Genomic DNA, 24,171 nt, shown 5'->3' with positions numbered 1-24,171 from the left:
GTGTGCAGAGTGACGCTATCATGATTGGGTTTATGTGAAAATCCAGAGTAGATTTTCAAGAGATTTTGTCTTGGTACTAAGTGTGTAGGAGAAAGAGATGAACCAGGAGAGGGAACCAGTGCTTCCTACCTCATGGAGTTGTAACCTCACTTTGTTGTAAGCCTTCAGCCAGCGAACTTTAGCTGGAGAGCAAGGCGGGGGGCCGTCATCAAAGAGACTGGGAAACACAAGAATACATCAGTTGTTTACCAGTTTCATGAGAAACTATCAACATAAATGTTGCATAATCCTGCAATTTCAACAACACATTAATATTTACAAAAATAAAATTACAAACCAAGTTTTTGTTAGATTTGTGTCATCGTGTTTCTCCAAGCTCGGCTTTGGGGAGACAACTGAAGAATCCTTCCGGTCTTTGTTCACACCAGATTCTGGAAGTCCGTTCACTTCCTTCTCCAGTTCTTCATCCTCAAACGATTTGGAGGCCTCGCTGCGCAGAGGCGTACGGGTGCTGCTGGGGGGGCAGGACTCTGGAGGGTGGCGGTCCTCGAGTTCAGAGCTCAGCTGGGAACTGACGGGGCTCAGATTCCCTGATGAGTCAAAATGGCTGCTGTCCAACGGACTGCAAAGTGAGAGTTTAGTTAAAATAATCAGTATAATAAGTAAAAGGTTTAGAGAAAAGTTGCAATGGTGGGCACATTTCCACTAATCCATTAATAATTGTTAGCATTTTTGCTAGCTTAGCTTCACCTGGGTTAATTTTTTCAGATAAATTCTAAAGCACCAAATTACTTTGTTGTTTTGTTAGGCTTTTTGATGAGTAACATTTGACATCTCTGTTAAAGTTTTGGTTATAATCTCTTAAGAATTCTTCAAATAGTTAGAAGTTTATCTTCATGCTCTTATTTTGAAGTGGTTGACAATAGAAGTTCCATTTCCTCTCCTCACATTCTCTGTTTTTCCTCAACGACTATTTCAAACTGAAAACATACAGGAGCAAAATATAAACATAAATACAATATCTAAGAGGCTTTATTGAACATGTAAATTGTAATGTCAAAATTAAATTGGTGTTCGAGGGTTGTAGTCCTGCAGGGGTAGATATAATTTAAATTGAAGTTAGCGTTTAGCAGTAGTTCTGCTAAATACTATTTGCTATTGAAGAGCTTTGGGGTTAGTGTAACTAACTTTGTAGTTAGAGGTGCCCACCACTGCAATGTTGATTCTAAAAATAATACCCATTTAAAAAATAATCACTAATAAAGGGAAAAAAGGGAAAGGAGAATAAATACTCAACCACTAGAGGGACTATTAGGTTTCAGCAATAACTAAACACAGATATTTGAAGTTTGGATTAGATTTGGAGAGCAGAAAGTTGTTTTCCCAACTTTTTGGATGGTGTTGGAAAACTCAAGTATTCCAGTCACTCAACTGCGTATCTACTTTGTGTTTTATACAGAGATATGCAGCTTTAACAGTTCAGGACCCGTCTGATACTAAAGAATATACAATTCGAAGTTAAGATAAAAGAGGATGTAACACAATTTCTGAAATGTTGAAAACTTTAGAAGCAGAAGCCACAGATATAATTCACTGCTATGATGTTTACATAATTGTTACTAGAATGTAAGTGGTTCTGAAAGCTGTCTTCATTTGTGTGAACACACAAAGCTGAAGAACCTTCAGTTTTGTAAAAAGGCTCACATTCATACCCATGTAATTTGCACATTACCATTGCCAACATCTAATTCATGGTTATTTCTACAAAATCTTAGTGCAAAATGTTTTTTTCTGACAAAAATATTACTTTGAAAAGCTTCCTAGATCCACCTTTAACTCAAATAAGAAATAACTCCAATGTAAATGCAGCCTGAGCTCAGGTGATACAAGTCAGCCCCTACATAATGAAAATAACAAGTAACTGACTTTGAAGGGGAGAGAAAGAGAGAGAGGTGTGACTGCTGGTTGATTGAGTTTCCTAACGAGGAAAGTGGCTCTGCGCTTTAGGTGGAATGATTTACTTAGTCTTGGTTGTTTGCCAGATTACTTCTCACTGTTGCTTTTAGTCCAGTGTCCAGGCTGCCTCCACGGTCTTTACTGCAACACCATCATAAATCTACCGGACTTTGATTCATCTAAATTAATTGGCTGAATCTTGGGTGTAATTCAGAGAGCTGCAGGGGACAAAGGAAGGAGGGACTTTGTAACCGCCTCAGCAGTAGAGCGCTAATAAATAAAACCATCACTTTCTGCATTCATTGAACCTCCATCACCATAAGTAAGACGGCGTAATGTGCCTGCACTATATTTTTACACTTGAAAGGAAACACCTTTTCACATGTGATGATTCGCTAAAGGTTTGGCAATAAAACTCAGAATGAAAGGGTGTTAATAACGGCTTTGGATATAAGGTTGTAGATTATTTATGAGATCCAAACTATAAATATTTTCATCAAAGTAAATTTAACTATTTACCAAGAACTAAAGTAAAACTACCAGATGGAAAATGGACAAATGGGCAGAAGTACAAAATACAACACATATTAGCCATAACAATGCGACCATCTGTCTACTTAGTGGATATCCCACTCTTCTGCCAACAAAAGAGCTCTTATTAGATAAGGCACAAGCAAAAGATATGTTAGAGTGTTTTAAAGTAATTAATCATTTTGGTGCAAGTCAACAGAAAACAAACATCCTTTATAAAAATAATGTACATGGTTTCAATGGTCACAATGTTATGACTGCTCAACAGGAAATGGGGAGGGATATGGGTTGCATATGTTTCTACAGAAATATGATAAATGAATAATGTCATTTATCATACAGATACTAGCCTTTTCGCTGCTTCCTTCATCAACAGATCTTTTGGTTGTTCTGTTTCCAACTCTGCTTGCCTGGTGTCGAGTGTATTTTCTTCTCTCTTATCTAACTCACATGGTGTAAATGTTACCTGAGGTTTATCTAAGCTTTCTGACAGAGAACCTGACAGAGACGGGATGCCAGATTGTGCCGTTTGTGCTAAGGTGTCACAGCTTCCTGTTTTAGATGTCTCTGTTGGTCCTTCCATATCACTATTGTCTGCACTTTCAGTTTCCCCAGAACATGGGGATGGTTTGTCAGAGTCCGGCTCATCAAGTTCTTCTGCTGGTTTAGGAGATTGACTCTGAGGCTGGGATGTGACCACAGGTGGGGTGGATTCAGGTTTGGGAGAGTCGGAGGTGCCAAACACTGAGCTCAGTTTCAAGCCAAACACAGATGACGCACTTGGTGTTTCCTCTTTTCCTGCTGGCTTTTCGTCCTGGAAAATACCAGCTGACAGGTTTTTAAAGCCTGAAAAGAGACCACCATCTGTCTGTTGAGGCTCTGAGGGTTTAGTGGCTGAAGATGTAGTGGAGAAAAGGGATCCGATAGATGTTGTGCCTTCAGTAGCTGCAGACATGAAGCCAAATTTAGGGGTAGACAGAATGGGTATATCAAACATGCCTTTGGTTTCAGGGGCTGCAGATGGTACACTTCTGGAAGACTCTTCAGTAACAGGCTCTTCTGAATGCTCAACAGCCTCCAGACACTCTGTCTTTTGTTCAGGGTCTTCAGTTTTTACTGTTGATTCAATGAGAGAATCATCTTCCGTTTTGTCTTTTCTTTCTGTCTCCTCGACAAGCCCTTTTTCAGGTAGATCAGAATCCTCCGTGGTTTTAACTTGTTCATCTTCAGTTAAGGTCATATTATCTGCATTTGCCTTTTCGGAGTCCTGATGGTTTGCCAAATTTGCAGGAGCTTCTGCTTGTTCAGATTTTGTGCCAGTTTGTTCAGGTTCCTCTGGTTTTGATGTATCTTGACCCTTGAACATGCCAAAGAGGTCACTGGTGATGGATTCTGGCGCAATGCTACTTGGAAGGCCAAAAAATGAGCTTTTCTGTTGTTGCTGCTGTTGTTGAGGCTGACGAGGAGTAGGTGATGATCCGAAAAGGGATCCTGGAGAACTTGAAAAAAATCCACCAACAGTTGGTGATTTATTTGGTGCACTTGGGGTGGAGAACATAGACATGAAGCCAGAAAAGGAAGATGGTTCAGGGGCTCTCTGCGGTCCTGGTTGTCTTGGACCAGCCATTCTTGGTCCTGCCATTCTAGGTCCAGCCATCCTCGGTCCAGCCATTCTTGGTCCTGCCATCCTCGGGGCTCCCATTTGTGGTCCTCCCATTCTTGGTGCTCCCATTCCTTGTCCAGGTGGGCCAGGTGGTCTGACCATTCCTGGTCTCTGCTGTTGCTGTGTTGAAGGATCAGCAGGTGCTACTGAACTGTTTTCAAAAGTTTTTTCTTCACTTGATGAAGAAACTGCCGCAGAAATTATATCACTTTCACAAATTTTGTCTACTTTATGCACAGGATCTACATTATCTTCTGGTTTTTGTTCAGCCAGTTCTTTTGGAATTTCAACAGATGATGCTTTCAAGTCTTTTTCACCCATTTCTCCAGTGGGTTTTTCTGTGATTTCTTTGACAGAATCAATGTCAGTTGCCTCTTTATTTAGGTTTTCTAGACTTGTGACAGTGGCTTGCTCCTCCCCAGGAATCTTTACTTTGTCAACATTAGATACAACTGTTTGTTGCTCATCAGCAACTACCAAAGTCCCATCACGTGATTTTTCAACATCAGATATGGTTGTTTTTTGTTCACCACTCACTAACAAATCCTCATCAGGTAATTTCTGAACATCAACAGCAGTTGGTTGTATCTCAACAGCATTTCTCAAGGTCTCTTCCGTTTGTTTCTCATCTGCTGCTGAAATCTGTTCTTTATCCTCAGCCTTCAAAGGCTCCTCAGATGATTTTTCATCAACTGTAACTGCTCTGTCTTCAGACAGCTTTATAACATCCTCTTGTGATTTTCCCACATCTTCAACTGAAGTCTCCACAGCAACATTTAAATCCTCTTCATTTCCCTTCTCTGAAGGAATGTTCACATCTTTAGCCTTTGTATCTTGAATTTCTTCTACGGCAGTAATATCAGAGTTTTCTAGTTTATCCAAAGAATCCGTTATATTTTCTGGTATTTGAGGGGAGTCATGTTTTTCTGATAACTGACTGATCCCAACTATTTCAGATTCATTTTGAGTAATCATTTCTAATGCAGTAGTTTCTGGTTGTGCAACCATTTCCTCAACATTTACTGCACCTTCTCTTTCTTTAGGTCCACATGGGATGTCTGATTGTGATTCACCGACTTGTTTTACATCTTGTGAATCCACAAATGTCTCTTTCTCAGAAAGATTACTTGTAATGTTCAATGACTCTCCAATAGAAGTTTCAACCGTCTCTGAGGCATTTTGAAAAAGGTTTAACTGTACTGTGGCTTGTGAATCTCTTTGAGGACCAGAAACTTCATTAACATTTTTAGAGACAACCTTGACGGAATCTTGGATATCTTGACGTGTCTCCTCTACATGAAGTTCTTTCTGAACTGAAATTGTAGAAACAGGTTCAGTGGGTTCATGTTTTACAGTTTTATTATGGTTATTCTCTGCTTCTTCTGAAGGTGCTTCTACATCTAAAGACTTTAATGGCTCAACTACAACCTCCTCTTTGACAGGAACACTTTTTTCTGGGTCGGTTTTACTTTCCTCCAAAAAGGACATACCAAATAGACCAAACCCAGTTTTAGATTTGTTGCTGTCAGTATTTGAACCAAGTGAAAACACAGACGACACTTTAAAAGCACTGTCTGATTCACTTGTTTTAGAAGCTGTTGGTTGTGCTTCTGGTGGCTGTTGACTCTGTCCACCGAACATGGCAAACAATCCCTTCCCTGAGATCTCTGGGCCACTGGGTTTTGGTGGTGTAGCTGTTTGTCCAGGTGTGGATACCTTAGGCCCTGTTTGGGGCTGACCCCCAAGACCACCAAACTTGGAGAACAACCCTGTACTAGGGGTGTCTTTTTGTGTTGCTGAACCTGGTAGGATGCCACCAAACAGAGAAGATCCTGGTCCTCTTGGTGGAGGGCCAGCCCCTGGATGAGCCCTGGGACTTGGTGCTTGTTGAGGCGCAGCTCCACCAAACATGGAAAAGAGACCTTTTCCTGGAGGTTCTTTGGGTGGTGGCCCCCTGGGCCGCACACCTCCAGCAGTTGGACCCCTTGGGCCAGGTGGTGGCTGACTAATAGAACCACCAAACATAGAGAACAGACCTTTTCCCTGGGGTTCTTGTGGTGCTGACTGTGGTGGTATTTCTTTGGATTCAGATGTAGATGGTGCACTTGACCCACCAAACATGGAGAGTAACCCTGTCCCAGGAGCATCTTTAGTAGATGAGCCAGGAATAATGCCCCCAAGTATTGATAATCCAGTCTGGGAGGGAGTTTGTTGCGGGGATGCTGTAGAACCACTGAACAGTGAAAATATGCCTTTTCCTGCTTGTTCATCAGTTTGTTCAGCATTGGGCAGATCATCCTTAATAGCTGCACTGTCTTCCTTAGAGACAGTAAGTTCCTCAGTAGGAGCACTGATAGGAGGTGGCTCAGGCACAGATAAAGTGACATCTTCACTTTTCTCATGAAGATGTTGGACACCTTCAGGTGATTTGACATCTGAAACTAAGGTTTCTGCTTTCAGAGACTTGATGCTCAAGCAGTCAACTTCTTCTGGCAGTTCTGTACTGGGAGATTTGTTTTCATTCATAGTAACTGACTCTTGAGATGACTGAACACATTCTGGTGACTCTTCAACAACCTGACAGGCCAGGTCAGCGAGAGGTTTTACAACTTCTCCTGATGATGTGTATGATGTTAACTCTGTGTTTTCAGAAATCGATTGAAGTTTGTCCTCAGGAACCTCAGTAGTCTCAGATTTATTTTCAATCTCTGAAAGGGTAGTGCCTATTGAAGTTTTATCTGTCACAGTGTGCTCAGAGTCTTGTTCATTTGTAATTATCCGATTTGATGTATTCAGTGAAATTGGTATATCTGGAGAGCCAGTCTTAGCCTCATTGCTCAATGGTTCAACAGATCCCTGTATGGTACTGTCTTCTAAAGTACTGGTATCTTTAGATGCATCAGAATTTACAACAACATCAACATCAACTTCCCTTTGCTCTAGTGCTGTTCCTGCACGTGATGCAATATCATCAGAGACACTAGCTTCTGGAAAATTAGATCCATTACTTTCAGGGGTACCAAGGTTGGTCTCATTACGCTCTTCTTCTGGTGAACTGGCGGCTGATATGAAAATATGGGGCAGCCTAACATAAGGCTTTTGCTCCCCCGATTCCATTTCTACCCCAAAAGGAAGTGTGTCTGAAGAACTTATGCCAATATAGATTGACCTTGGAGGTCTGTTTTTTTCTTGTGAAGAAATTTCTTCAAATTCACCCCTAACATTGGCAGACTGTGTAGATATAGCTTGTTTAAGCTCTTCTAAACCTTGCTGTTGTGATGGGTCCGATTGAGATGCTATTTCACTTATTGCGGCCAATGTTTCTTTACCATTTGATTTTGATTTAGCCTCTTGCAATGCTAGTGGCAACAGTGGAGATTCGTCAGAGCTTTGAAGTCCTTCATGTAGTTTATTATCTATTGGTCTAACTGGGAATAGTTCAGAAGGAGGCAAGTCATCAAGTGTTTCTCTACCTGTGCAAGAATTTGTTTCCTGTAGTTGTTGATACTTTTGAGAAGATGTGGACTTAACAATACTCGGTGATGATGAGCCCTCCAGTGTCCCAGTAGACATTCTGTGACTTAAATCACTTAATATTAAACCTATTTGTTGTGATTCAGTGCTTAGAGGTAGTTCTGGAGACAACACTTTCTCCGCATTGGCAGATTGATCTCTGGATGCCTCAGATGAACAAGCTAGTTTAGCTTCAGGAGTCACTGATCCTGATTCAACATAACCCTGTCCAAGAGTTGTTGTGAGTGGCACAGAATCTGCTACAGTAGAAAATTGTGAATTTGAGGATATTCCCTCTATGTTTCTGGTGTTATGAGTAACTGGGACAAGATTATCTTGCTTTTGTATTGAAAGAACGTGGTCTACGGGTTTTGATTCAGTCTTGGTATAGCTGGAGATAACAGGTGATTTTGTACCAACAGAAGATTGTGAGTCCAAATGACTAAAAAGTGAAATCAAACCCTTCACAGACGAAGATCCTGCTTGTGTTGAAGCCACTTGTGACTCTTGTGATTGAGATGCAAAGACCTGATTTTGATAACTTCCTTTAACATATATCCCTGGCATTGTGTGATGACTTCTGGCAGTCTGTGATACAGGTACATTAGCTTGTGAAATGCACTGTATTGGATCCATGTTATTAGAGGGTAAGGTTGGTATGTAATTATTTTGTGCAATGATGTGGTGTTGGCTTATGCTTGGCGGCTTTGAGAAATGAAGAGGTACTTTTGCATCATTTGCAGCTGAACTGATGTAACTTTGTACAGGCTGTGCAACTGTAGGTGCCATAAAATGTTCAGCACCACGCTGTGCATTTAGAGACAAAGGGATAGCAGCTGTTTGGGATCCACCTGTACCTTGTTGTGTAGTGTAAGAAACAGATGAGTGCCTACTGTGTGTCACTGCTCCATTTTCTTCAAACTCTTCTGTACTCCCATAACTATCGACAGTTGCCTGCTTAATAAGGATTTTGGGTCTATGGGTCACATCCTGCTGTATAGTTGTGTCTTGTTTTTGCAACTTTTGTGTCTTTGGCAGAGGAATTGCAAATTCCGCTCTGGGGTGTGGACATTGGTGTTGAGAAGCTAAATATTGAGTTGGCAGTTGATGTTTTACCAAAGATATTTGTTCAGGTACACTATTGACCTGTTGATATGCACTATTAAGTGACAACTGAGTAAATCCAATGTCTTGTGTAGACGGGGGAGTAAAAGGCTGAGGAGGCTGTATTCTCCTTTCAGTTGCAACCATAGGTGCAAATGCAGATTCCAAATTCTTTCCTGTTCCTCCATGCATTTCATGATGTGTTCCAGCATGTGTGGTTATGCATGCATCATTTGAATGTTCTGATAACTTTCGAGTTTGAGAAAATGTAATGTCACTTTTGAAATCATCAACAGTGTTTGCAGGTATGTATTGTTGCTGAGAATTTATTCTGTGTTGAGATGGGACACAAACCGAAGAAGTAAAATCTGTTGCACCTTGAGGGTCAATTATTGATTTGTTTTTAACATTCAAAGTTAGATCCACAGTACCCACAGACATTTTCTTTTCTGGGTCCTTTTCACTTTGCCATTTTTTAGTAGTTTCTTTTTTTGCTTTTGCAACAGTGAAGTTCATTGGCTCTCCATCTTTAGGTTCAATTTGATTGTTTGAAAGATTATGTGCAACAAGGCTGCCTCTAGCTGAGAAATCTACAGGCTTATTGTGTTGCAGTGGGTCCTTATATGGGGTCCTAGAAGGAGAAAATGCTCCATTACAATGAGAGGTAGATACTTTTCTGTGTAGGGACTCTGTTGTAAAAACGTCTGTTATAACATGTCTTCTTTGTTGACATACAGGTTGCTCCACGATGAGTGGTACACCACCACAAGGATTGCTTAATACATGTATCCTATTTCTGACTAGTGGCACAACTTCACATGATAGCACAATAGGAGCACTTTCAGACTCCTTCTGTGGGGATTTTGGGGACATGTCCAAAGAGCTTCTGATGGAGTTAGCAGGTGCAGTAGTTTCTCGAGATTCACGATGCACAAGTCTTTGTAAAGGCTTCCGGGATTCTACCAATGCTATCTGATTCCTTTTAGGCTGCTCTTGGGGAATGTGTACCTCCACTATTAAGGGGACACCAACAGAATCTTTTTGAGAATATGTTAAGCTTGATCGTCTTGAGCGAACCAGTGAAACTGGATGTGAAGGCATACTTGTGTCAGGTACAGAGGCCTTTGTTGACATGTCTAATGTGCCTTTAACTGAATTTGCTGGAGCTGTACTGTTTGAATTTGATTTAACAATAGTCTGGGAAGCACTTGAGTGCAACATAACTGTGTAGCCGGGAATGGACTGCAGTGAAATACAGACCCCATTTCTGTTTGTGATTTGGCTTTTTTGCCCAGAGATCATATTTTGAGACTGCATTTCGCTTGTTGATTCCATCTGGGTTTGATCAACTATCAGTGCAACACCAACAGAATCTCTCCTGGCAACCGCTCTTGCACTTGACTTTTTAACAAGTGAAACTGCTTCGTCTGTGATAAACTCATCTCCAGGCACTGTGTTTCCCAACATGACTTGAGACGGCTTTGGTGACATATCTAACACATTAGTGGCATTTGACAGAGGACAGGCAACATGTTGTTGTTTTGTTCCCAGTAACTGAGAAGGCGAATGAACTGATTGTATTAATATGCCATCTTTGCTCTGCCAAGAGTGTGGCTGAAGTGATTCTGGGTTTAACTGACATGGAAGTGGTTGTGCATTTGGAGACAGACAGGTATAGTCAGTAAGAGGTTTTCTAGTTGTGATATCTTCATTCAGAACCACTTCTTTTGAAGTTAAAGACTTAGAAGTCATGTCTTGTGTGGTCTTTAGTGAGCTTTGGAGTTCCTGGAGAGTTGGTGTATGACTAAAGTCTGTCATCTCAGGTTTATTCAATGTTGACACTGATTTACATGTCAGGTCAATGGATTCTTGGCGACTTAAACTTTGGTCTCTCTCATCACAAGCTAATGGTTTTCTATTGGTCAATGACAATGCCTCGCCAGCAGGATCCTTTGTTGGCACAACAGTTTTCTGTGCCAGCTGTGTTTTTGACTTGACAGACATATCTAACGTGGCTTTAATTGAATTTGTAGGTGCAGTTGTCTTCTGATATTGCTGAGTCTTTTCAAAAGACTGATAAGAAACAAGTGCAGAAACTGGACTCTTGTCAGGGTAAACCCGAGTAGAATTTGTTGCAACTCCAATTGAACTCTGTTGTATTGGCAGCTGCTCCTGACTGTCCACTTGTTTTCTCATAGCAGGGCTCAAAAGCGGTGAGGTTCGTGCTGGTTGTTTTGACTCAGTTCTTGATGTTTTTTGGACAGTTTCACCAAGATTGGACTCTTTACTGGAAGCATAAGACCCTGTAGAAATTGTTTTTTCTGATGTAAAATTGGTGCCAGGAATCCTTGACGATACAGGAGATGCACAAGTCAGCTTGGAAGAGTTGTCTTTATCTTTCTTAGAAAACTCAGAATCTTTTTGACTAGTCTTTGCTTCTTTGGTTGTACTAGAAAAGGCTTGCATTTCCTGTGCATGGACTTGGCCATGGACTCCTAGCTTGGACAGATGTCTTGCTGATTGATTTTGTTGACCAACTGTATTCTTGTGGCTGGTCTGTGATATGGTCAGACCATCCTGTAATGGGCTTACACTAGTACTTTTTGAATTTGGCCATTCAATTTCCTCTTCTTCTACTTGCTTGGTTAGATCTACAGCAGTTGTGGTTTTATCTGGCATGTCCACATTTGCCTCAGAATCAACTTGCTTTTTTTCTTTGAATTTTTTTAACTTGTACTTTGTAAAGTCGACAGCCTCATTCCTAGGTGCAGGTTCAACACCATCATCAGTCCCATCTTTTTGTTTGGTAATGTTTTTGTTTATTGCGGGTGAAAAATCTAGAACTTTATGGCACATTTGAGAGTCACCAGGGGAGGTAAAGCCCTTCTGATTTCTGTTGTATAGGTAGGCTTCACTATAAACACTTGACGTGTCATTCAATATATGCAGCTTTGGTTTAAATACCTTAGGGATATCTAGTGGCTCTTTAGGAGTCTCTGAGACAGTTTGGGCCATTGGTGAGGTACTTTTCTCTTTGTTGCATATCCCAGTGACAGTGCCTTTATTATACTGAGATGATACTGATTTATCTGCTTGAGATGGTTGTCTTGTAAGGTGTGGTCTCTTGGAAGAAATAGAATGCACCGTTGGGGATGATGCTTTTGCTACAGTAGAAGAAGCAGCTACTTGTCCTGATGGAATTGAAGGACTGGTTGTCTTACTGTCAATTGGAGCATTAGGCAGCTTCCTTCCCAACTGTATCTTTGAAGTTGATGGGGAAGTTTCTGAATGTTGACTGGAAACAGATGCTGAAATGGTAGATGTTGCTGAAACTGTCTGAGTTTTACTTGTGTTGGTGTTAGTAGAGTTTGCTCTGAATCCTGAAAATGTAGAACTTACTTTTTGTTTTGATTGGTCTGCATTTGTATTATCTACATGTGCAATCCTGATTTCTGGAATAGGACATTGTCTGTTTTGAGAGATTTGTGGCAAGTAATGTTGAGGAGAATGGCTAGGTGTGAGTATATCTTTAAGTCTTTGATCCTTCCAGTAGGGCCCTCCGTGCCCCCCTTTTAGAGACTTCAAGCTAAAATCAGCAGCTTCCAATAGCTCCTCTTGACAAGTGTAACCATTTTGGACAGACTCCACTTTTATCTTTTTAAGTTTATATACACTAAAGTCAATAGGTTGCTCTGCTTGAGATGATACAGACTCTTGAAACATTTGAGAGAAACTTTGCAAATTCAAGTTCATTATTTTTTCACCTTTTCTAAGAGCAGCTGTCAGATCCATGGGTGCATCGTTCAATAATAAGACTTTCTGCTGATTGTCTGAAATGCAGAAACCTCTACTTTCATCATTCAGGGGGATTTTGAAACCACAAAGGGTCACTTTATCAGTTTCTCTTTGCTTCAGAATGTTAGCTATGTTTTCAGTAATATTTCCCAAAATTTGCATATCCTTGTCTGTAGCACAAGCGTAGAGATGCCTTCCAGTTTTATCAGTTAAAAGAGAATAGATGTAGTTTTCATCTGTATAAACATAATATCCACAGTCTCCTGCCTCAGCTGGCCACCACAGCCCATGTTCTAATAGTGACATCCACTGTTGGTACCACTCAGAGTCCTCAAACAGCATATAATCTTCTGTATCGCCTCCAGTGCCTGCTGACTTGCTTAAATTAAGAGCACTGCGTCTTAAGTCGACAGGTCCTTTTTTTACTGAAAGTCGCTTTAAAAAGTCAGTTGCCGATTTTAAATCAAAGTTGTCATTTTTCAAGAAATTATCTACAACACATTTGTCCTCTACTTTGCCAGACTCTTGAACACTGCATTGCGTAAGCGACTGACACCTATGTAGACGTCTCTTTGATTTTTCAGTTGACAGATTTATTGCACTACCTCTTGCAATCCATGGTTTACTTCTGCTATCAAGATCATTCAAGTGGTCACAGCTGCTCCAAGCTTTCTTGTTCTGGCAGCTCATGTCAAACAACACCAGATCTTCATCCGTTTCAAAAAAGCGGTTTCGGCTCTCAAAAAGCTGGGCGGAAGTATCCCTCCAAGGATGAGCAGGTATGTTGAAGTCACTGATGTTCATTTCTTTAGGATTTAAAGTAACGTGGTTGTCTAGTTGAGGAGCTTTAGCTGTAGGAGGAATATTGCTGTGGCATGTTTGGTTGTGAATTTGAACATTGGTGGCCAGAGCTTCAGCTTGGACATAATCATTGAGTTGTTGCCACAGCAGAGCTTCTATGAGGCACTGATGTTCATATAACTCTGGAGGAATCACTCCATGTTCTGTAAAGTTGTATAACAGATCCTTGTAACCATATTCATCTGATGTCCCATACAGGAGACGCTGGATTTCTTCAAGATAACGCTGTGCTGGGGAAATTGTATCATCTTGCCTAACCTGTGACTGTGGAAGCTGTTCCTGGATATCAACACCACGAGTAGCTGAATTAGCAGCAGCTGGGAGTGTTTCTATACTTGAGGGAATTTTCTCCTTATTCTGTGGTAATGTTTCAAGGGAAGCTTTATCCTTTTCCTTTCCAGGAGCAGAAGTGCTGATGTCACTAGAATTTGTTTTGAAAATGCTAGATAACAAGCCAGTAGATGTCCCAGTAGAGCTGTTTTTTGGGTCTTCTGTCCCAGGTTTAGAGGACTCCTGCATCTTTGATGATGGCTCTTCCGTGACATTAAACAGACTGGAGAGAAATCCTTTTTGAGTTGGAGGTTTTGTCTCCTTATCAGAGGATGCGTCCTGGAAGGACTGAACTTCCACTGGTTTTGTTCTCTGAATCTGTGGTCTACTCTGACTTGAACGTGGCTGTTGTTGCTGTTGCCGAGTTGACTGAGGTGCTACCTGGTCAGAAGATGAGGATGACTGTTCTACAGTGGCTGAAATTTTGGTTAATAGACCAGAGAATAACCCCCCAGATTCAGGCTGGGGTGGATTTTGGCCTCCCATAACTGCTGTTTCTCTAGCTTGAGGAGGTTTTGCTGATGGTTGTTCTTGTACATTGTCACCAGATGCAAGCTTGAGAAAACCTGAAAGCAGGCCTCCACCTTGATTAGCTTGCTGTGTTGTTGTTTGTTGAGGACCTGCTATTTTACTAGGTTGTTGTACCTGTTGAGGTGGTGATGGTCCAAACAGACCAGATAAAAATCCACCCTGCTGACTGGTTTGAGACGACGGTTCATTGGAAGGCTGCCCAGGCTTACTGCCCTGCTGAGTACCAGTTTGTTGGCTGGGCTGTTGTGATACATTATCACTGGAAGCTAATTTGTTCAACAGTCCTGACAATAACCCACCCTGTTGTGGCTCTGGAGCAGAAGCAGGGGGTTGTGGAGGTATCTGGTTTTGTCTACGCAGAGGTTGTCTGTTGCCTTGTTGGGGTTGCTGCTGATGTTGTTGATTAACAGGAGACTGCTGCTGAGCTGGAGTATTAGACCCCGAGGAGAACAGTCCAGAAAGAAATCCCCCCTGCTGATTAGGTGGTTGCTGACTCGTCTTGGGGCCTGGTCTTTGTGCTTGTTGCCGAGTTGGTTGACTTCCCACTGTTGGTTGTGGCGCACCCACATCTGCAATTTTATTAAATAATCCACTAAGCATCCCTCCAGGACCACTCGGCTGCTGCTGTGGAGGCACTTGGTTTTGTTGAAGATTTTGCCTAGTGCCTAATTGCTGATTTGGTTGGTTCTCAGGTTTTACAGTCTGTGGTTGGTTTTGTGAAGGTTGAGGTGGATTTACAGGAGCAGATTCTTGTGCACCAATTCCAAACAGCCCAGACAGCAAACCCCCTTGACCAGAAGATGGTTGCTGGGGTGTAGATTCTGAGAGTTTTAGTAAGCCCCCAAGTAATCCACCTGATTGAGGTGCTGTTGTTGGTTTTGAAGCTACATGTTCTGTAATCGTGCTACTCTGTTGTGGTTGCTTTGATTGCTCATCTGAGACTATTAGTCGCCTTTGTTGGTCTGTTTGATCTTTATCAGGAGGAAGACTATCTGTGGATCCTAATTTAAATCTTGACAAAAGTCCAGTCGACTCAGCATGTGAATTTGATCCTTGATGCAAGTGTTTTTCTGGCCCATCCTTAACCATTGTTTGGTTAGCGTCACTTGGCTGGGAATCTTGACTTGACTGGGCTGACTGGGTCCCAGTTACTGTATCTGTAGCTTTTTTCAACAGTCCAGAAAAGAGTCCTTGACCTTGAGATGGAGGTTGGCCAGATTGATCTCCTGGGGTTGTTGACTGATTTGCAGAACCCGAAACAGTATCAGAGGCCAACTTTAGGAATCCAGAAAACACTCCTGATTGTTGAGGTTGTGGTTGAGAGGAAGGCTGGTAAGGTGATGAAAATATACCAGAAAACAAACCACTCGGTTGAGACTGTCCTTCTCCTTCTTGGGTTGTCTTTTCGGGTGACACAGATTCTGTTGGTCCTATTTTTAACAACCCAGAAAGAAATCCTTGAGGCTGTGAGGTCTCTGGTTGTGATGTGCCTGCATTGACCTTGGGAGGTTCTTGGTCTTGGGAAATAGCATCTATTTCCTGCAAAGTTTGCCCCTCAGAGGACTGCTCTGCACTGGAAGCAGTACCTTTTGGTGTGTTGGGAAATATTTGTTCAGAATGAGGTTCAGTTTGTTCACTAGGCTTGGTAAGTGTCACAGTAGGAGTCATTTGGTTTTTTTCTGGTTCTTTGGCAGGTTCAGGTGGAGTCACCTTAAAAAGGTTAGAAAACCAGCCAGTTCCTGTGTTTTGTTTGGGAGCACTTTCAAGAAGTGAAGCACGACTTGGAGAGGGAGACCTTGATGGAGCAGGCGTTGAAGTATTTGAAGTGACATTAGAATCTTCCCCTATTCCAAATTTAAGAATCCCTGACAACATACCCCCTTCTGCTTTAGGTGTGGTTGTTGTGGAAACATTTTCTGACAAAAATGGAATTTTCAGTTTGCTGCCTAGAAATGACTCCTCGGCAGGTTTGTTATCACTATGTGAGGGGTTTTCTTGAGGAACCGCAGACATGAGGGTGGAGAGAGATTTCTTAAAAGGACTGAAGAATCCAGTTTCTTCTGAAGTTCCCTCAGGTTTTGCTTCAGGCACTGAAGATGTTCCTCTTTGCTGAATGTCAGGTAGCTCACCAGAGGACTCAGTCTCTGGAAGAAGTTCTACTGACCCGGTAGCCGTTTCTTGGGAGAGCTCAATTGATCCGCTTCCTGTATCTGGCAAAAGATCAACTGATCCACTTGCAGAACCTGGTCTTATCTCTCCTGATGACTGCTGCTCTGTTTGTGAGTCTTCTCTACTAGGACTGGTGCCTCTACTTACTTGCCCTTGTTGGGATTCTTTGCTTGCAGCAGATGGACTTCTTTGCTCCGGTGGTTGTGGTGACGTCTCTCTGGGAGACGGTGAGCTGGAAAAAAGCCTCAAAGGACTTAGCCTTCCAAACATGGATTCAAACCCAGAGGCAGACTGGTTACCTGCTGCTGAATTACTTTGTGCCTCTGTGGGAGCTTGGGTAGGCGTCTGGTTGGCCTCCGCTTGTCTACTGGGCTCAGAGGACTGAAAAGGCAAAAGTGACTGTAGAGAGAACTTTTTCTCTGTTGTGGGCTCCTGAGAGGCAGGCGGAACTATGGCCACTGGTGGAGAGGTACCACCACTTTTGGGAATAAATGCAAGCAGCTTGGAAATTCCTGAGTCGGTTTGGGGTGGTGTTTGGGACGTAGGTGGTTCTGTTACAGATGTACATGCAGTTTCAGGGGTTTCGGTATTAGATTTAGGGATAAATGATAACAATTTTGAAATACCAGAATCAGTTTGTGGTGGCTGGGGAGATGGAGAAGTACTAGAGGCTTCTGCCTCAGTTGGAGACTTTGCTCCTGTGATTGTGCTGAACAATGAGCTCATTGCATTTTTCACCCCAGTTATGCCTTGTTCAACAGGACTTTCCTCTTTAACATCAGGTTTGGCCATATTACTGTCATTGTCTTCAGGTGGTAACATTTTTGCATCAGTTGGTAGAGCAGGTAGTTTTCTTCTTGGTGGCCTGGGCATTGATTCATAGCTGTTGACCTCCTCCTCTTTCACTGCCAAGTATTCAGACACTGAGTGGACTAAGCTCCGCAGTTCACCCATTGGATCTATGTATTCATCATCTGGGTCCTCCACAGGAGATAGCATTGGGTCTTGATCAGTTGTTCTGCTTTTTCTTGAAAAATCTTGTCCTTCAAAATGTTCCATATACTTGCCAGAGTAGCCATAGCTTTCATATTCAAAATTAGCATCTCCCTCAGTGAATGTCAGATCTTCCAGTTCTTCCTCAGATCCAAATGAGTACTGCATCTCATCAGAGCCAAGCGAGTTATAGTCAACACGTCTTCTGACCCTAGCAGCTTCTTCCCTCGCAGCCTCCTGCTCACGAAAAGCAGCATAGTTCTCCAGAGTGTCTTCTAAAGCGGTTTTGGCCCACAATCTGGTCTTGTAAAGGAGACTTTCTCTGTCTGTCGGTTGTCTCAGCTGTTTGACTGAAGGGATTATGTCAATTTCAGGAGGAGATGATTCATCCTCAAAGCTGCCGGCTGCCTTGTAAACTAATCGAACTTCCCCGCTGCCAAAGCCATGCCTCTGTCTGGGTCTGGGTGCCCCATCATTTGGCTCCAGCGTGTCCTCTGGGGATAGACCATCACACTCTACCGTCTGATAAAATCTGCTGCCTTTGGACTCACAGCTGTCACTGATTCGGTAGATGATACTTTTATCTTCATCCTCCCAAAGTTTCTGCTCAGTGTCTAAATAATCATCCAGTACACCCGAGTTAGGCACATTATATTTACTCTCCCAGTCCTCCACACCCATACCTGAGTCTACAGGAATTATTCTAACGCCTCTTTTGCTGTTTGATCGTCTTGATTGGACAAACAAAAGTATATCATGCAGGAAGAGGTGGAATGTGATGCAAAGAAAGAAAAATAAAGGAATGAAATTATAGAGGAACAACAGAGAGAAGCATTAAACATGATCTAAAAGAAGAGATCAAAGAAAGTCACTCAATGTACATACAGATGAATTAAAGAAGACAGGTAAATGTTTAAAACAACAAAATGCATGATAGGTTCATCGCTTTAGCCTAAAAACATCATCTGCAGTTGCTATACAAAATGAAGCTTTCTTAGAAAAGTTTCTTAAAAATATTTAGAAATGTTACTGACTGACTCAAACTGTAAACAAAATGTTAGGGTAATATTAAATAACTAAAGCCATACCAAAAGTTTACAGTGACACAAATGTCTGAGAACTTTCTGGCTTCATTTTCTCACATTGGTTTGGAATTATTATGTAATTGCCTGCATGTCCAATCATTTTGAAAAAAAAAAAAAAAGGCTTTTATTAAAAAGTCATGCTTGCTATATGTCTGCAAAACATTATCAACTATTAACAAAAAAGTGTTTCCTTTAACCAATTTCAACACAGCCAAAAGAAAAACATCATTCTAGTGCCAAAGATTTTTATCAAAAATGTTTTTTCAAAATTGGTGTGTTTCTATTGAGTGAATTTATTATTTAAATGTCAAACTGTCCAACGTAATGGCAGATTTTCAGACCTTCAGAGGTGGATAAGTCCAAAAGATTGGTTTCACATTTAAGTATTGGCCGATTATTGATCTCCCAAAATTAGGAAAAATTTGTTGTGTCACTGCCAAAACTTTTAACCCAGACTTTGTGTCTATGTATACATAGATATACACAAATGAATTACATTTTTGCCAGTATATGATGCTGCATAGGCAGAAAAACATGTCTGTGTTTACCTGTTTGCCCTCGTTTCTCTATTATCTAGATCGTAACTGTGAACAGAGTCAGATTCCCTCGACAGGCTCTGATGCTGAACTCTACGGCCTATGGGGTACTGATGGACGGATGAATTCGTCTGGGAAGTGTTGTGGAACCGCGGTGGCCGGTTCCCAGTTTCACTGGGGTAGTCGCTGTCTCGGTCGTCCACGGCGCTGTCATGGTCGTCATACGCTGGAGTGGAAACAAAGCAAATGCTTTACAGAAGCATTTCCACCTCCATTTTTTCAATTTACAATCTCACTATGAGATGTAATGCGTTTTAAGGATGGATAGAAAACATTCAGGCAACAAAAGTTTTATGGCTCCCTCTTGTGGTAGCAGGCAGACAACACAACAAATGAACGCTGTGTGAGTCAAAACAATGGGACGCCACACAAGATTTTTTTTGTAGCGAGACAACAAACCATTCTGCAACATGTAAATATGGAGAGAAAAATGAATCACAGGTGGTAAAAAAACAGCAAACAACCTCTTTACATACTTTGCTGATCACTCCATCCAAAATAACTCCAACTGCCTGGTGGGATGAAGGAGAGTTTCCAAAGAAGAAAAGTAAATGTGTTACTGAAAAATTAACTCTGTTGTGCATGGAAGTAAACCAAGTGTGTTCGACTGGATGAAATATGCATCAAAGTGATGAGATATCTGCTTATCTGTCAAGAAAGAGCGAAACTAAACTACTGTAATTTTTTTAATATGATTAACCTGCCAAATTAGAATCAACGCATCGGTCATTAATCACATTTTTTGTTTTAAGATAAAGACAGATACTCATTTATAGGTTTGAATTGATCAGTTAACTTCTAAAAAAAAAGAAAGACTTGTTTCTACCTATATGCACAAAATAATGACTGTTTGTGGACTTACAGCACTGTGACGGCATCGACGCCATTCTTCTTCTCTGGACCTCTCCTGGTAAGGGGTACTGGAGAAAAAGAAGCAAAAACAAGAAAGGTAAAAAAATAAAGAATAAAATGATTTTAAAATGATGCCTGCATTTGTTCCCTGTAGTTATAACCTTTATTTGACACCAGGTGGCAGCAGAGAGCCAAACTAACTTCAATAATTTTTTGTAAAAGCAAATAAAAGAGATAGATTTAAAAGAAAAACTAGATTTTGTTTTAATTTGATGAGAATTGGTTTGTATATCTTCAAGACAAAGACATAAATAATATTTAAAAGGTATAAATGCAGGAGGCAAAATCAGACAGGGAAGCTTTATGGCAAAATTTTCCAAGTAAATGAAAGATTAACCAAAAAAACAACAACAACATAAAAAAAGAAATCAGACAACACGGAAAAATGTTTTAGTTTTACCTAAAGACTCTGTACATTACAATGTGAAACAGGGGTTGTACTAAAACAGTGTTCATGTTGTAGTTGAGATTTTATTTTATTTTAAGATCCTTTGAACCGAGTTTAGATAAAACTTTAAACTCTGGTATTTTAAAAGAAAAAAACTGTTTTATTTCCTCCACAGTTTAAATTTCTTTATGTGAAAAGCTCTTTTACAGATTAAAAATAAACAATATTGATTGAAAAGGTTAAAATCTGTTAAAACTTCATCTGATAGTTCAACTGTTCACGTATAATATAGATAAAAGATGCATTATGCTTCATGTTCCGACTGCAGATTTACTCTTTAATGCATACAAAACTTCAAATGCACTCCAAATAAAAAAATAAGGTACAGAAACTGGTTTTGGCCTTTTTTCAGATTACCATCAGTGAACAGTCACTGCACCGACCTCGTCGTGGATCTGCATGGTGTTGATCCGCTCCAGCTTGCTGGTCCAGTACTCCGCCTCGTCTTCTGGGATATCTGGTCCGAGGAGATGGAGGAAAGCAACAAAGTTAAGAAGAAAGACCTGCAGGCAGGCATGGGAAGGAGGGATATGTCAAGTGATGAGTGGAGAAACAAAATGAGAAAATAAAGCAGATAATCCTGGAAAAATCAGAAGTTAAGTCAGCCAAAGTGGAGAAAGAAATGAAGGACCATGGAGGCTGGAGCTCCACCCTGATCTCTGCTCTCTCTCCGCTCTGGACTCTCTCACCTCAGTGTGTTCAAACCTTAAAGTCATGCATTTTTCATGACTGATAAATGGGAACTTTTCTTTCCAGGCCTCAGAATCAAATTAACCAGCAGCGGCTCAGGGTTTCCCTAAAGCCAATGCAGGTTTAAAACAGAAGAATAATTAAGTGAGGTTTATAATGTCCGGCTGTAGTCTCCAGCATCAACACGAACAAGATGCAACAACTTTCTTTACATGAACTAAAGATGAACTGATAGATACATTTTCTCTTACTCTCCCCATGTTTCTGCAGCAGGCTCTTCTGTTTGGTTTAATGGTCTAAAAACGGCTTATTCTGAGCAAATGGAAATCCTCTACCTGTTTCCTGCATCTATCTGGGAAATCTAACCAAGCTAAAACAAGAGACGTTTGGTCAGATTTAACTTCAGACATAGAGAAAAAATAATTATATTCAGTGTATGTAAATATCTGGTTTCAACACGTAAAAGAAGAAAAATAAAACAAGATCCCAGAGTAGGAAGAGTTTAATATGGATAGCTGGGAAAAAAGAGCAGGAAATAAAAATGAAAAGGTTGTGAAAGATTAACAGAGTGAAACCCATCATAAAAACTTAATGCAGCCTAATGGTAGTTCCACATGTTCCACCATTTAACAGGAAGTGAAGTGAATAAAACAGAGCAGGCAGCTGTGAGCAGCTAAAGATGGATTTATAGTTACTTTAGCATAGTAATTATGATAAAGTAAAGACAGTAAATCTTTCAGTTTAGTGGCTTGTTGAATTTGTCCTGATTTGATTACTTCATTTTTGCAAAAAGCCTGTTCTCTCTTGAGTTTTACATCACTGAATTTGAACTCAATTTCTCTCTTATGAATGAAAAATAATTGGACAAATCAAGCAGTACAGCTGCTCCACAATCCTCTTTATCACCAGTTTGAATAAAAAAACACATTGTAACTTCTTAAAATGTTTTCTGGCACCAATAATGTGCCAAATATCTAAACAATACCCCTGTTTTCTATTGATAATTCACAATTTTTCTGTTAAGGAGATCACTGGGATGGTGTCAGTGACTATTGCGATCCATGGGCAGTATTTTATTGTATTTTTAACACTTATGTTCTCTAACATGTCTTAAATAAAAGCATCAGTTCAATAAACAAGCAAGAGGAGTACCGCTTTCTGTCTCTTATGCTGCAAGGCCTGCAACTATTTTAATAATCGATTATTCTATCATCTATTCTGATGGATAATCACGTAATCAGACAAAAAAATTTCAAACGCAGATTTTCATTTATGCTTATTTTATAAAATATTAGAACTATATTAAAAGGTGAAAATACACAATTTCCATTTTTAAACAAGAAAACATTTTATAACTTATTTACATAACATTCCTTTGATGAAAGCCTGATAATTTGATGCATCTGTAACTAAAACAAATAATACTTCCAACATCAATATGCGAATATCTCTGGCCTTTCTGCTTGATTTAACATCAATACTGTATAGAAATGATCTGTTGATTATTTTTTGGATTAAATGATTAATAATTGGAGTTTTAGTAGGAGATTTTTATTTTATTTTTTACAGAATTTGAACCTAAAATTATGTCACTTTAGGAGTCTTGGGTAGAATATGTTTACAGACAAAATGTATATTTATTTTTTTTACAGTTTGGGCTTAATTACTGCTCTGAGTGTTCTTTTTTGGCTTTTTATTGATACTTTAATTAATGATTAATTGATTACTAAGTTAGTTGATGATTAATTGAATAATCGATTAATCACGATTAATCATGATTAATCATGATTTAATCGTCTGTTATGCTGATTATGATTGTCTGTTATTATGATTAATCACGATAAATCATGATTAATCATGATTAATCGCTTCAGCCCGACGTGATACACACCAAAGGGAAGCTCAAAGCGAGTGTCCAGCAGCACTTGGTGCGGCGTTGGGTTGGTGGTGCCGCAGATCTGATCCTCCTTCATCAACACCTCCGAGTCCAAAGCCGTCCAACTTCCTGGTCCCTCCTGGAGAACAGCAAACTCTCAGAAAAACGGATGGAAACTACCAAGACACTCATTTGCATTTCTTTAGGTGCGTCTTAAAGCAGCAATCAGGTTCCCATCTGGGCATCAATACAGTTATTGATCCTTATAATGGGTCTCTCTCTCTCTCTTCCTGCGGACCATCAGTGATGACAACGTGGTTCCAAACAAGGCAGTGAAAGACTCACTCCTCCCAGTAATTTACTGAATTTATTTATGTTTTCTTCTGAAACCTGTGTTATCTGTGTATTTTAAATTCAAAGTCTCAACTGGCAATAACAGTTAAAGGCCAGAAATACCCAATGTGATGTCTGAATTTTATTGTTGACCATAGATCTAAAGAGCTTTATATTTGTTTATTGAGAAGGAGAATGTTATGAAATTTGACTTACTGGCAAAAAACTAATAACTTTCAGAGATTTCTCTCTGTACAGTAAAATGATAAATCGAACTGAAATGATTAATCAGATTAATCGTTTTTGAATTATATATCAAAATTATGTTTTTACATATGCAAAATAAGGTTGTTTTTTTAAGATTAAAAACACATTTCTTAAGATAAAAAAAACAAACCAAACACTTATTTTTGGTAAATCTATTTTACCCAAAACTCCTCAACTGGCAGTTTTGACTTCACAATTTAGATTATTATTACTAAATGCAAAAATATATTTTAATTACCTTTTTTACTCAATTATTAATCAGTTAATCCAAAAACTAATCAACAATCAGCCCTACACTGCACTAATCAAGCTGAAAGGGCTGAAATCTAACATGTTTATGGTAGAAAAATTTACTTCAAGATGCATTTTGTTAAAAATTATCAAGTGTTCACTAAAAGAATGTTGTGTAAATAAAATCTTATTTAAATTTTTAAAAAAAGGGAGAATGTGCCATTTTTTTCGTTTATCCGATTAATCGATAAATTGTGAGAATAATGGGTTAATAGCTGGCTAAATAA

General features: G+C 40.1%; 1 protein-coding gene across 4 annotated transcripts in view; it reads right to left on the bottom strand.

Annotated features, from left to right (window-relative positions):
• Positions 1 to 629: 629 nt before the first annotated feature.
• LOC145552874 (uncharacterized) overlaps positions 630 to 24,171 on the bottom strand; it is a 52,274-nt gene continuing 28,732 nt past the window's right edge. For 3 of the 4 annotated variants that reach the window (XM_081610916.1, XM_081610918.1, XM_081610920.1), the window contains 6 exons: positions 23,069 to 23,192; positions 20,871 to 20,944; positions 19,990 to 20,047; positions 19,604 to 19,639; positions 19,080 to 19,293; positions 630 to 18,176 (listed from right to left, as the gene is read on the bottom strand). In XM_081610916.1, the coding sequence (XP_081467042.1) occupies positions 2,822 to 18,176; positions 19,080 to 19,293; positions 19,604 to 19,639; positions 19,990 to 20,047; positions 20,871 to 20,944; positions 23,069 to 23,192 (15,861 nt within the window). In that variant the 3' untranslated portion in view covers positions 630 to 2,821. The remainder of the gene's footprint in view (positions 18,177 to 19,079; positions 19,294 to 19,603; positions 19,640 to 19,989; positions 20,048 to 20,870; positions 20,945 to 23,068; positions 23,193 to 24,171) is intronic. The other variant, XM_081610919.1, reaches the window with a different exon arrangement.

Source organism: Poecilia reticulata, chromosome 9 (assembly GCF_904066995.2).
Source record: "Poecilia reticulata chromosome 9, P_reticulata-male-v2, whole genome shotgun sequence".
NCBI lineage: Eukaryota > Metazoa > Chordata > Actinopteri > Cyprinodontiformes > Poeciliidae > Poecilia > Poecilia reticulata.
This window is presented reverse-complemented; position numbering and strand designations above follow the sequence as displayed.